Source organism: Podospora anserina, chromosome 6 (assembly GCF_000226545.1).
Source record: "Podospora anserina S mat+ genomic DNA chromosome 6, supercontig 2".
Classification (NCBI taxonomy): Eukaryota; Fungi; Ascomycota; class Sordariomycetes; order Sordariales; family Podosporaceae; genus Podospora; species Podospora anserina.
The window spans coordinates 54,413-68,453 of record NW_001914857.1 but is presented as its reverse complement, the minus strand read 5'-3'; the positions used below and the strand labels follow the sequence as shown (position 1 = coordinate 68,453).

Below are 14,041 nucleotides of genomic sequence, written 5' to 3'. Positions count from 1 at the left end.
TTATACATAGAGATCCTGTCGCGGACCATAATCATGAAATCATGACCAGCTGACCCTGCCGCATCCGCTTCTACCCACAACGCTTCTTAGACGACAACAAGACTGCATATAACAAACAACCAGAACAACCAAGCTATGTAGGTAAGCTTCATGGTCCCGATTCCCCCAACCAATTGCTCCGTCCGCTGAACCATCTCTAAATGTCATCATCGTCTGAAATATCCTGTGCCTTCTTACCCCGGCTATCCAGCCGGTCCAGGCTAATATCGGCACCCATCTGCCGTGCGGGAACAGCAAGCGCCTGTCTAGCTGTCTCGTTGTTCACCAAGAAGTCGCGCAGCCTGTCCTTGCCAATGTCAACAGCCTGGTTGAAGGCAGCGTTGCTCATCTGCATCATGGGCCCAAGAAGGTTGAGCGAGTAGGCGATATAGGTACCGCCGCCCATGACAAGAATAAGCAAGATGAGGAAAGGGTTTCGCAGAACTGTGAATTGTCAGACATCTGTTGAAATGACACTGGCGAGAGAAGAGTAACGCACCCATGAGAATCTCATTCCACCCAAGAATCAGCAAAATAACATAGAAGTACAAGGGCACCTGGGTGATCCCGCCAATGGCACTTCGCTTGGCTTCAACATAGACTCCATCGGCCATTTTCTTGAACCTCACCACCAGGTCTTGCCGCTTACTTTCACCGAGAACGGTCGTCTCCTCTTCGAGACTTTTGCCTTCCTCCTCGTCGATGCCGCCAATGGGCAAGAGGTCTTCTTCGTCTTCGGGCTCAACGCCAGCAGGCTGGACCCCGATGAAAGCTGGAAGGTCTGGTGGCGCATACGTTTCCGACAGTCTAAACCGCGACAGCAGAGGAACGAGGCCCAAGGTTGACTCGCGTGCCTTGGTATAAATTCCTTCAATGTCATCTGTCGGGCGCCAAATTCTCGGGACGCCATCTTCGTCGTACCGGAACTTGTCCTCGAAATTTTCGCGGAGTTTCATGAGGATGTTACTTTCCATCACCTCTTCTTCGATCTTCTCCCTCAGGGCGACCCAACTCTTGCGCCGCAGTCGCCAAAGACCGACCTCGACCTCCTCCGGACTGGCCTCGAAGCTCTTGGCTCTCTCGGCAAATCTCGTCTCAGCCTCCTTGACAATACCAATGAAGGCATTCCAGACCCGGTCCCAAAGGTCCTTTTCTGTGGCTGGCTTCTCGCCACCCTCAGGAGAAACCGAGCCCCCCCGTCCAGACCCTAGCTTGTTGAATTCCAAACCAATGGCATCGCCCAAGCGAGACCTGACCCAGCGCTCGACCCTTATGGCCAAACGACGCATCTCCTCCTTGCGCAACCGCGCGCTGACCTCATCGAGCTCCTTCTCAAAGAGCTTATACTGGGGCTTGAAGTTCGACCAGGCCACTCCCGGAATCGACAGGCTCTTGGCCTCTGTCTTGAAGATTTGCAGCGTCTTGGCCTTTTGCTTCGCCACAATCTCAGCGAACTCATACGATCCGCCCGCCTTTTGCCCTGCCTTGACCGCGCCTGACACGGCTTCACTAAAGGCAGCCACGCCGGCCTTATGAGCAGCTGTCAGCTGAGCCTGGTACAGAGCTTTGAGCCTAGTATCTATCTTGCTCTCGAGCTCGCCCCGCTTCATCGTGTATACACCTTTGTGGTAACGGCTGGCCTGTGTCTCGAAGGCCTTGATGCACTTCTCGCGGGCTCCGGCGCCTTGAGCTCCGAGATCCGCCAGTACCGCTGCAGGCTTGCCGAGACGGATTGCTTCCACTTGCTGCTCCTCCAGAGGCGCGATAACAGTGTCGAAGCCGACCAGTACCTCGCGGGCGATCTCGTCACACCTAAACTGCGCAAGAAGTTCTTGCTGTGTTGGCAAATCGAGATCCTTGTTGTTGACAATCTGATCCCAGACGCCTCCAGCATAAACTGACAGGCCATCGGCGGGTATTCTCCTGTGATATTCTGGCAGGAAAACGCCTCCGCCGAATTCTTGGTCCTTGGTCGAGCGATGGCCAGTGGTAAATCGAGCGCCGAGTCTGTCTACTTCGGCGAGGAACTTTTCAGGTTGGTAAATCTTGTGTGGTAGGGCGGAAAAGGCAAAGTCAAAATAGTCTTCAATCTTGGAGTCTTCGAGGCCCTGTGGTTTGGAGATGGAAGACCATATCTTTGACAAGTCCGTAATCAGGGTCGTGCGCAGATTCTCGAGGGGGGTGTTGCCGACGAAATCGCGGATGACGAAGAATAGGAGGGACCGTGTTTGGGACCTGGTTACCACGTGTTAGCCGATTCCTCGGGATGCAGAGAGGAGGCCGGATAATAACGCACTGTCTATCCTTCAAGAACAGCTGCAAGTTGACCTCGAAAACGGTCTTGAGCAGGCCCATGTTTGCACCTTGGTACAGGCCAACTTGGTGCTCCCAGATGTTGACAATCAAAACCTCGCTGGTGGCCAGGGCGAACAGGGCGCTCTTGCGCTCAAAGTCTTGATCCTCACCACGCTCGCGACCGTCAGTGCCCTCAACATCCATGACGAGGATGTTGTCGGCCATGGGCGAGCCGTTTGCGCTGTCCCTTTTGTTCTTAGACAGCCATATTCCCTTGGTCGTCTGGCGTCGCTCCGTCTCGGACATGACACTGAACTGGGTGCCAAAAAGGTGGTTGAGCAGGGTCGACTTGCCCGTTGATTGCGATCCGAAGACGGAGATCAGGTGGTAGTTGAAGCCAGACTCGGCGACGTGGGTTTCGGTAAGGTAATCATTGAGGTTTGTGCTACATTAGCAATTGAAATGTCAGTGTATGCAATGAAAACTAGCTGCTGCATGCAATCGAGGGCCGAGGGTGTCACCAACTTGAAAGACTTGTCTTCGTCGATAACCTGGATGCCATGGTCGTATTGCTTGGCCGTCGGCCCATTGCCGATGGCCGCAAAGTGGCCGTTCATGATGGACGTGTCGATTGTGACGTAGCTCGAGAAGCAGAAAAGAATACAGGCAAAAAGAATCAAAAGCGCAGCAGGTGTCAGAGGAGATCAATGGTGGTTCTCTAGCATACGGGGCGAGGGTGGCTTATTGTTTGGCCATAGTGCGTTTGACGGTGCGGTGTGAAGACAAAGCAAAAATGTTGAAGGGATGCGCAGCAAAGGTGGCCAAGCGCTGGAGAGCTTGCTGTGACGCCAATCCACCTTGAGTATGCGCTGGAAGTTTGGAATCCACTAACCCAACTGATTACCGGATTAACCAGGCGACCGAACAGTGTCGCCCGCCCCCTGAGTGGTGGGGGCTTGATGCACTGGCCAGCTGGCCGATATAGGGACGGGAGTTGTCGTCGGATGACGGACGTCTTGCAGTTACACGGCATTTCACATGCCTGCGGCAGCTGCCATAGATAGGTAAGCCATATTTTTTGTGTCACGCGTGTCATCGAGACGGTCCACGTGTAAACGAGACACCTCCAGGGCTGCCTTTGCCAGCACATGGGTTCGTCGGCAACGGGACGGGAGTCACCTTCAAACTCAAAGAGAGGTATGCCAGAAAGCTTTTTGGTATATGATCTATGTTGTCTGCTCCAGGCACTTATGTGAAGTAATTGCTTTCTTCCTTCATGTGGTCTGCCGTGGATCAGGTTGGCGTAATGCTGGCCAGGTGCTTCAGGACTGTGCTGGAGATTGGAGTTCGTCAAGAGCTAGGGCTAAATTTCTGTCAGTCAGAATCTTGCGTCTCTTACTTGGCGCCACCACTTGCCTGTCTGGTTGTTCGCTGCTCGCCTGCGAGCGAGTATCAACGCTCTCATTGCGGGCAAGCAAGGCACCATCACTGTGACGCCAGCTTCGATGTTCGTCCAGATAATGACGTCAACGTACTCCCAGCTGAAGTTTGCCGCTCCATCGACTCTGAGGACATACACGATACGAACAACTGAGCAGACAATCGTAAAGATGCCAAGACTAAACATGATGAGTGAGTTTGCCTTCTGTTGGCGGGTCTGAAATGCCAACCGCAAGATCGCAGGGATAGGCATCGCCAACAGGACCGATTCCTGCAGAAGGTTTATCACGCTGCCTACAACGACAAACACCTGTAAGTTGATGCAGTTCGGGTGGCCATTTCGTGGGGTATCAACTTCCCAGTTGGTGCTCAAAGGAACACATTGGACTATTTGTGTTATGAGGAGAGCGAGGTTGACGACAATGGTCAAGCCCAACACCGCGTGTGTCGCTGTCTGGAACCACGGTTTTGAGAAGGTACGGCGGAAGAAAAGAAGGATCGAAATCTTCGACAGCGATACCGTTACAATTTAAAAGGACTCGACCACATATAGAAGCTACCTCACTCGTGAGTATATGACCATATTCCGGCCCATGAAACCTCAAGCTCACTCGGGAAGGCGTACCTTGAGACCCAGAATCCTGTCCTCTCTCTTCAGATGCCACAAGTCGCATCCAAACACCAAGGCACTGCTGGTGTAACTAGTCGCTGACATCACCAAATACGCCAGCTACGTAAGAAGCCATGGTCAGCAGTGTTGATCCCCAAGCGTTGAATGTAAGAAAATGCAGGACTGAACCCACTCCACACATCATCATCACAATATCATCGACCTCGAGCGTTCCTTTGCCTAGCTTCCACCGGCCAAATGTCCGTCCCACCACCAACAGAAGCGCAGCCGTTGTAAGCAACAGAGGCAAAAACAGATCCCTCTTTCGACTTCGGGCTTCCTCGCCACACATGTTATCGCCAATCGCGAGGGGTAGTGCCACAAGTAACAGCCCGGCGATCATTATCCCGGCACTTGTAGATTGGCTCAAGGAGGCCCCTGGCATTCTCACCCGGGAGAGGGCAAAGGCACTCAACCCCCCGGTCGTCCTCTTATGGTAGCTACTCCCAACTTGTGCCGAGAATGTGGCCTAGAGGTGAAAATCAAGTTGTTAGTGGTCTGTTGGTTCGTTTGACACAGTTGGAAACGGGACTTACCAAACAATTTGGAGCCGGTTATTGGTACCTGTTGTCAACAACAGGCAATAAATCGTGTTTCTGTTGCGGTACCTTGTCAAAGCAGAAGTGATAGTCGCCAGTGCGCAAATATTGCTCCCAAATACCAATAGAATCTTGCTAGAGGGGTTGGAGACGGCTCGAAAGTGATCGAGGTCACTGTGTTAGTGAAGGAAAATAGTCCAACTCGAATTCACCTGTATATACATCACAGCACAGCAACTGTGCACGTACCAATGAATAAACCAGATTTCTTATCGTGGCCAGTCAGCTGCTTGAAGTTTCATGGTGAAAATTATGCCCCACAATGAGAAGAGAAGATCTAATTGAGAGTCTGGCCTAGTCGTCCAAAATCACTAATAGGTAATCAGTCATCCCATCACAAAGCAACTAGCAAAAATGACTGTAACAAATAACATCGATACTCCACCGCTCCTCAACTATTAGCTGACCCCAAGTCCGCAATGGAGCTGGCGTCTTAAAAGGTGATGTTAAGCTTGGGCTGTTTTGCAACCTGTCCTGGGGATAGTTCAAGCAAGATACACCACCGACGTCGTTGTCGCTCGTCTAGTTTACAGTAGCTGCTGCTGTTGGTGGCTCAGGAAAACGCGCCCTTGTTTTGAGAATGAGCCATATGAAAAGCTGGGGTATATTTTCGGACCTGTATTGTGGGGTAGTCAGATTGAGCCTTCTTTCGGGGAGGTCAGAGAAAACTCATGTTACTTGCCAGTCAGGGAGTTGTCGTGGGCAATATCTTCTTCCGGTTCCCCCTGTCTTTCAGAAGGAATGGCGTCCTGGCGCTACTTCTCTGGGGAACCCTCTTCGACAGTGCAACTACCGGCCACAGAATCGGTGGTTATGGTGTGGGTTGCTTGTTATTGTTGCTGGATGCCTACAGGATTTGCGAACCGGACGTGGACCACAGTGAGGATTACGGGAACCATTTCAGGAAGAAATGTATAGGTTCTTTACTTGAAGCCCAGACAGTCAGACTGGCCCGGCAACAGGTTACAACTGCCGTGCAACGCTGCAAGGCAGGGCAGGAGCAGTCCTGTTCAGGGGCGGCGAACCGGATGAAAGTAAGCACACTTATTTCACAGTGTCGGCCCACGTTGGCGCACGGTCAGTCCTTTGGTACCTCAGGTCAAATCGTTCCCCGCCCTTTGCGGACATGAGTTCCTTCTGCCCGTAAACTCAGAAAGGTATCTCCATGCCAGACCTGACAGACAAGTGTGGCGCCTGAGGCCATAGCGACATCCCAATCTGTTGGATCAAGTTCGTTGTTCTTCAAACCCAGCAGTGACGACTTGTGTTGAGCCTGAGGGGTTGGCAGAGCACTGACGTCATCCAGACCGATACGTTGTGTCTATCGACAACATCACCAACCCGTTGTCCAATTCATCATACTCCGCCGAAGATGCTATCCAGTGTCGATCCAGCCCTTCTATCCGCTCTTGGGCTGGAACCTACTTCCACCAAGCTGCTTTCCTATGGAGGCTCCGGCTTCTCTTCCACATACAAGCTCGTCTCAACCAAGGAGGGCAATGAGCTCCAGTACTTTGTCAAAACCGGCACAGGTCCTGACGCCGAGGTCATGTTTCGCGGAGAATTTGCCTCGTTGAATGCAATTCACAATGCCGTTCCCTCGTTTTGTCCAAAGGCATATGCCCACGGTCCTCTCCACTCGGCCTCTGCTTCCTCTTCGTCCCCCCAACTTGGCGGTGGCGCCAGCGCAGGAGGAAAATACTTCCTTGTAACAGACTTCATTGATCTTGCGTCCTCAGCTTCGGGTGGAACCGGCCTTTCCTTTGCCGCCAAACTCGCAACGTTACATACCACCCCCGCCCCAATTCCAAAGGGGCATTCCAAACCAATGTTCGGGTTTCCAGTGTCTACCTGCTGCGGATCTACACTTCAGGATAACAGTTATCGGGAAACCTGGGCCGATTTCTATGCAGACTGCCGTCTGCGGGCCATACTCAAAGAGTGTATCAAGCAGAACGGCGCGGACAGAGAGCTTTCCGATGTGGTGGAGAAAACAGCTAGCAAGGTTGTGCCACGACTCCTGGGAGAGGGGCATCTTAAGGATGTAATTCCTGTCGTTGTGCACGGGGATCTGTGGAGTGGGAATCATGGACGAGGTCGGATTTTCACACAAAAGGGGTCTGAAGAGGTTGTTTTTGATCCGTCTTCCTGTTACGCACACTCGGAGTACGAGCTGGGCATCATGAAGATGTTTGGGGGCTTTGGTGCTGGAGGATTTTGGAAAGAATACCACTCACTTGTTCCTAAATCGGAGCCAGCAGAGGAGTATGATGATCGAGTGGCATTATATGAACTGTGAGTAGCTCACCTCTTTCCTGCTTTGTGATGTTTGCTAAGCATGACCTGTCAAGGTATCACCATTTAAATCATTTTGCTTTGTTTGGAGGAGGGTATAGGGGTGGTGCTATGTCCATTATGAGAAAACTTCTGTCCAAGTATGGCTGAAAAGATGCTTACCAATGCTGGCTCAGTTGTAAGCATTGAGGTTTTGGTGGCGGCCCGTTTTTGTGGGTTTACCCATAGACCTTTGGTTGCTGTCGTCAATTGTACTGGATCAGACAAACACATAAACTCGACAATTATGCAATTTGGTGCGGCGCTGCCCGCTATACGGACCTGGAGGCTACTTGGTGTAGAGATGTGAGCAACGCCACAATAGGTACGCAGATACGCTCTTGATCTCGAGGGCGTGTTCCCCATGTATTTTTTTTTCGTATTGTCCACAGGGTGTCGGTGTACGTCTGGCGTATACGTGGGACTGGGCACTGACTAAGGAACGTGGAAGCGTATTCGCGTCAGCGTAATAGGAAGCTCCACCCCCAAATAGGTTTCCAATACGCCCTTGAGCAGTGCCCCGTCAGGGACGATGTAGAAGCTATCTCTAATCATTTTTGACTATCAAGACTTTCGATATTTGGAATTATCTCAAATCTTGCAAGGATTGCGGTGTCAAAGAACTGCGGAGAAATGTTTTCCTCCAAGCATTTAAACCAGCTTCGTCCGCTCCTTATGAGCTCAGCATTCTCTCTACACCGCGCCCTCCATCTCAAAAAGCAAACACCATACCACCCAAGACACATACATCTTCATCATCCCATCACACAATTGCAAAGATGTTCTCCCCTACCATTGCCAGCATGCTTGTCAGCATTTCAACCATGGCGTCGTTAGGCATTGCGGCACCTTCGAACCTTGCTCAACGGTCACCGTCCCAATTGAGCATCACGGCGCAGCTGCAAAATCGCGGATAGGTAAGTGCTGAAAGAGTGCTGTTCTAGCATTAGGTGCGGACTAGATGACTGATGGTATCATATGCAGCGGTGTCGACCGAGCTGCCCTCCTCCCTCAGGACAAGGACTACGTCTACGACTTTAGTCAAAACCCCGGGCGTTTTGCCGATCGCAAAACATTCCCTGCTCTTGTAGGCACTGGGGGTAGTCTGGCTGTCGGCATACTTCCTCGTAAGTTCACAAACTCGGCAATTCTGTCGTACTTTATGTGAAGCGGGCGCTGACATTCTATCGTAGCTTGCGGCATGTCTTTTCTGCACATTCACCCTCGCTCCGCCGAATTGTTCGCCGTTATTGAAGGACGTGTTCTCACCGAAGCGGTCCTTGAGGCCGGCGTCGTCGATGCAGACGGCAAGCCGAGGGTCATTCGCACCGACCTTGGCCCAAACATGATGACTGTGTTCCCTGGTGGAGCCTTTCATACACAGCTGAACCCCGAATGCACCAATGCAAGCATCGTCGCTGCTTTCCCGTCCGAAGACCCCGGGATTGGTTTGATCTTGCCGCAGACTTTTGCCCTAGATGACGAGTGGCTGGAGACTCAATTTGGTGATGTCTCTACCGACGAGACTGCCAAACTCAGGGCTTCCCTTCCTACTGGGTTGTTTTTGCAGGCAGAGGGTTGCAAAAAGAAATGCGGAATTCAAACCGAGTAAGATTGGGTTGAGGAGGGCTATGGGGGAACCTACATCTTATCTGGACCTAGTCCTACATTTCTTTTGTTTTGCATTAGACTGACAGCTCACCTTTGTTTTGACGGCTGATCTCTTTCCCGCCAGCACACATTCACTCGATCTCAACACTTCACTTCGCTTCTTCGCACGCTTTTTTCCAGCGTTCTCATGCAAGAACTCCTGGCACACTTGATAGAATCCAATAGATAACAGTTTATCGAAAACCAATCTTGCCTCTTTACAAACCCATGTGGATACACCTATCGCAAACAAACCCACGAAGCAGAACATGGACATGAATAGTAATCCCCGTTATCAGTACCCTTCGTTTTCAAAACAAAAGCCATCAATGCCTCTTACCCCCATAGGTAGCTAAGTGTGGATAGAAAAGTTCATGAAGGTCAAATCTTGTGCTACCGAGCTAACACGCAAGAGATATATAGACCTGGATGAACCAAGCATATACCCTACAGCACCAGATAGAATAGTGGAGAAAATACACAGGCCTCTTACCAGGCTCCATAGGGATCACAAGGTCTATCAGGCCTGAACAACATCACTAGGCTCTAGGATAAAAAGTTTGCTTACCCTAAATACTTGGACTTGCAGTTTAAATCAATCAACCCATCATATCTTGTTGTCTGTACCCATCTATGAACCGTGAATTATTCTATTAAAAGTTAGGGCAGTAGCAAAATTTTCACTCCCCCTGCTTTCGACTGTAAATAATCAGATATGACCCTCTGTCCCAACCTCCGTGACCACCTGTTTTTTCAACTCAGCATAAATTCTATACATGCTCGCCGGCCACCAAGTATTGTTCTCCTGTAAGGACCCAAGCCCCTTGTTACCTATAATTGTTACAATTCTACCTAGCTCCCAAGCCCCTATCCCGCCAATCCACCAAACCCCGTCCAACAGCATTACCAAGACCAGCCAACTATGAGAAAAGATTCGTTAGTATAATGATATCTTGGTCGCTCCAGCGGGAGTACTTGAAGCATAGGGACAAAGAAAACAAGAGGCTTTGGTACTCACTGTGCAAAAATGTCGACAGCAAGCCCCTCAGAAGCTACTACCCTTTCGACCGCACGGCAGTCAGAAAGGTGCTCCACTGACGTCTGAACTAGAGTTAAATACTCGGCTGGAACCCTGTTGACAAAAGCGGTGATTGTGCGTCTGAAGGGCCTCGTTGGGGTGGCCATGGTGACACGAGCAATATAGTTGCGCAGCCAGGGCGAGACATAAGATAATCGGCTCCTAGGGGGTGGCGGCGCGGGCGATGAATGGCTGCTTGATGGTGACAGCTTCGAGTGGATGGCGTTTGTGTTGGTGTGGAGAACTTCGTCCGCAATGGCCTCGAAGGCCCGCAATGCCACAAAAGAAAATGCGATGCCGGGATCGGTTGGCATTTCAGCCCGTTTGACTTCGGCCCTCATCCGTAAGCCTTTGATGGCGGCTTGGAAGGTGGCCGCTAGGATGGGGAGGAAAAGGTCCCTAGTAGGCTTCATGGGGCCGTCCTCGGGCGAAGTAACACGGATTATAGGATCGGGTGATAGTTGGTAAAGATGGCTGGCTGGAGGGATACTTTCTCCAAAGTTTGTGTCTGAGCAAGGCTCGCACGGCTGGTCAATGTCATTCAGCATGCCATTGTAAGCGAGGTGGGCCGCGCGGATGAGGGATACCCATTGTAGTTGTGTTGGAACAAAGCCGGTTGGGATATCAGGCATGGTTCCCGCCCACTGAATTCGAACAGAGTGATTTGCCAAAATGTACAAGACCATCAACGGCGCGTTGGCGAGAGTGGCATCGTAACATTCTCGATGGAGGTTAGAGATATCATTTTGAGTTCGTCGTAATGACTCCCTATGCCGATCCTCTGCGATCAGTAACAATGCGTGGGCCTCATCTCTGTGCCTTTCGTCTACCGTGGGCTGTGATATGATGTCGTGACACTTGCATATCGCCGCCAATGCGAGAATCGAGTTCATGAGAGCTCGAGAGCGAAAGGCAAGATTTGGAAATCCTTCCTGGAGAGCGTAAAGGTCGTCGTCGTCGTAAGGTATTGCCCGGGAAGTGTGGGTGAGGTAGTGTCGGAGCAATTCGAGCTCCTCTGCGTTCAAGGAGCCTGTTCCATGGATGGAAAGAACCGACGGTGAGCGGGACAGCGCAGGGGAGACTGGAAGCCAATCCTCCCTTTGCGGTTGGCGCGACTGATATCGGCATTTCAGATCTCGGTCAGCACATCTGGTGCAGCATGGCCTGCGCTCATCACACTAACAGATGATGAATTTAATGTTTTAGTATGGCCCCAAATGTCAAATGATGGCATGGTGAATGCATGGCGGTAATTCCTTACCTTTTTCCGACGCTGTTTACATGGCAAACAACCATTTCGTGACTTTTTGTGAGGCCGTCGTGTTCTATATTCTGGCTCCATGATAGTTTGAGAGCAAAAGATGAGTCTGAGCGGTACCTTCCTGACGTCTTGAACATGGGAAGTGTCTACAGAAGTAGAGTTGTGGGGGCAGGATCTGACTAATACCATCTGGCTCAGCCCACATCCGATGGTGCCACTGATACCGATTTGCAGCTAAGGTAGGTATTTGGAATGGGAATAACAAGGTTCATGTCACCGAAGTGCACCGATTGGCCTATGCTTCTGTAGTGGCGGTGTCAGCATTCTGTTGGAAGCTGTCTTCCAATGATGCAGCATGTCATCTTCCTCAAAACAAGGAAGGACCCCGAGCACAGCCACCACAGAGTGCAAACCCAGTCTTGGCTTGTGTTGATTTTGAGTGCCACCCCGTGAGTACTGGACGGCTGAGCCAAGGTTGGTGTATGTCAAGGAGATATAACACCCGAGGGAGATGCAGACTGGAGACAAGTAATGGGACGATCTACTCTTATCACTCGTGCAATTGCATGTAGGGATGTATGGCACGGGGCCTTATCGGCTATCGTTGATCGATGCAACAGGGTATTAGGTACGAGTAATAAACAGAGGCCCATGTTTGGCTTTGAGTTCTGCTGACATTGCTTTTTCACAATCGGTATAATCAGAATAGAAAGCACGGCAAGATAGGCAAGGTACGCATATGAAAGTGAATAAAAAGCAACTAGCACAGAAGACCGACAATGTCTACTTAGTGTTGCGACCACCTATTGAGTGAGAAGGTGTAAGGATACGTCTAGATAGGTAGGAGAGATATTATAGAGACCGGGATTAGAATCTCGTACTCAAATTTCGTTGCTATAGTCCAGCATCTCTCTCTTTGATGCACCCATATTCTTAGGTATCCCGAAACAAAGGAAGGGAGTAGCTGGGAAATAACATGGCTCTTCCACCATCAGGTTGGCATCACAAGAAGCCATTGGGTACCCCAAGATGAATCAACCCGGAGTGATGAGATGTGTTTAGCGAATGAGGTAGGTATGTTGAGACACTGTTTTCCAGAGTTGTTGTTCTAGGTCTCTACCCTCGGTACACACTGGTCTGGTTCATGATTGGGGTTATCTTTTCTTGTCTGGTATCTTCTATCACGGGGTGTTGGCTCGGGCCGGAAGAGTGAGGTTCCTGTTACAAATCTGCAGCCCACATAACCCTCCACTGCTCCCGTCTGCACAGGTTTTGGCAGAGATATGCATGACTGAAGTCTTCAAGTGTCACAATTTAGCCTCAATGCCACCTTCCACACCGCATTCAAGTGCCGGGGTTGCCTTTAGCTAGGCTTTCTTCAAAAAGCATGACCTTGCAGATGTCTGCTACACAAGACCAAATAGCGACATCCTAATTCAAGCCAACGTATTCTTCCGATTGGTCAGATATGCTTGGTTTATGACGGCGAGGAGTCACTGTATCACGGGATTTAGCTACAGTCATGGTGTTGGGATCTCCAGGCATCTCTAAGTTTTCCTGCAAGTAATTTGCTGCCTGACAGGCATACTCAGGGTCAACAGTATAGCGTACGTAATGATTTAAAGTTGCACCAGATCTCCTGTGGCCAGAAACGACTACCATCAAAGATATAAAGCCAGTACCTGTTCACTGTTGACTGTTCAACTTGCATGGACATATAATTTCTGTATCTACCTGCCCTACCTAGGTATCTAAGATCTTACAACCCAAAAACACCAAAGACTATCGCCATGTCATCATCGTTGAAGGATTCCGACCTCGCCTCGGTGACGTCTGACACCTCCATCCTCAAAGACAAAGCCTCCAGCAAGGAGTCAAAGAGAGACACTTTTTTTGGGCGTCTGACTGGCTCAAGTAAATCGACGAAGCCTGCCGCGTCTGAAAAAACCGACCCGGTCGAAAAGATCCACAAGGCCTATCCCAATATGACCGTCAACTCTCGGCTTTCCTAACCTGGGAAGCTGAAGACAACGCCTCCCTGGTTTCCTTGGGGCTCCTTTCGTAACGCCACATACACGCCACAAGTCCGATATTTGGAAGATATATGCATATGGTCTGGATACGCAAAATGTTAGTTCAGAGCCTGGCGGGGGGTATTGGTTCAGGATAATAGCTTGGTGTGGTGGAACAAGTACAATTCATTACCCACATTGCAAAAACACGGTTCAACTTTTTATGCACGTTCCCCAAGTGAATTATCAATATTTCAAAACTGTGCTCGAGCTGATTTCCAGGTTATCTCGCCTGGGTCCTTAATGTTTTCCACTCGTACACACCTTGTCTGTCAGCGATAGCCAGATGGCTGTCACCCGTGTTATCCTTGATCTGGCAACTTCCCTTTATTGTCCCTGCTTGGTCGTACTATATTACCACCCCCGAGACATAAGGAATGGTCTCCCTGTCGAGAACCAGGTCAGCGATTATAGCTGTCTCGAGCTGTAGTCGATTCTTGGTTCTTTCCTGAGAGGCAACAACCAAAAACTGACGGGTCAAGGAGGCCCAGTTAGGGTCGAGGGGATTCAGGGAAGGGCGGCCTTGATCCCACCCATGGAAAGGGAGGGACAGAAAAGCCGATTTCACCAAAGCCATTAGGTGGACCAGGCAGCGGGCCCGGA

The 14,041-nt window shown here is 50.6% G+C and overlaps 4 protein-coding genes across 4 annotated transcripts; 2 read left to right on the top strand and 2 right to left on the bottom strand.

Annotated features, from left to right (window-relative positions):
- Positions 1-196: 196 nt before the first annotated feature.
- PODANS_6_3800 (uncharacterized protein) lies at positions 197-2,951 on the bottom strand (the record flags this gene model as incomplete). Its single annotated transcript, XM_001909840.1, has 4 exons — positions 197-483; positions 539-2,274; positions 2,336-2,779; positions 2,860-2,951. 4 exons carry the CDS (start codon positions 2,949-2,951, stop codon positions 197-199), a joined length of 2,559 nt encoding a protein of 852 aa, XP_001909875.1.
- A 3,464-nt stretch (positions 2,952-6,415) lies between these two features.
- On the top strand, positions 6,416-7,488 carry PODANS_6_3790 (uncharacterized protein; the record flags this gene model as incomplete). Its single annotated transcript, XM_001909839.1, has 2 exons — positions 6,416-7,338; positions 7,395-7,488. The coding sequence occupies 2 exons, from the start codon at positions 6,416-6,418 to the stop codon at positions 7,486-7,488; spliced, it is 1,017 nt and encodes a 338-aa protein (XP_001909874.1).
- Positions 7,489-8,338: 850 nt separating this feature from the next.
- Positions 8,339-8,989, top strand: PODANS_6_3780 (uncharacterized protein; the record flags this gene model as incomplete). The annotated part of the gene is made up of 2 exons (XM_001909838.1): positions 8,339-8,504; positions 8,571-8,989. The coding sequence occupies 2 exons, from the start codon at positions 8,339-8,341 to the stop codon at positions 8,987-8,989; spliced, it is 585 nt and encodes a 194-aa protein (XP_001909873.1).
- A 1,052-nt stretch (positions 8,990-10,041) lies between these two features.
- On the bottom strand, positions 10,042-11,447 carry PODANS_6_3770 (uncharacterized protein; the record flags this gene model as incomplete). Its single annotated transcript, XM_001909837.1, has 2 exons — positions 10,042-11,283; positions 11,367-11,447. 2 exons carry the CDS (start codon positions 11,445-11,447, stop codon positions 10,042-10,044), a joined length of 1,323 nt encoding a protein of 440 aa, XP_001909872.1.
- Positions 11,448-14,041: the final 2,594 nt, after the last annotated feature.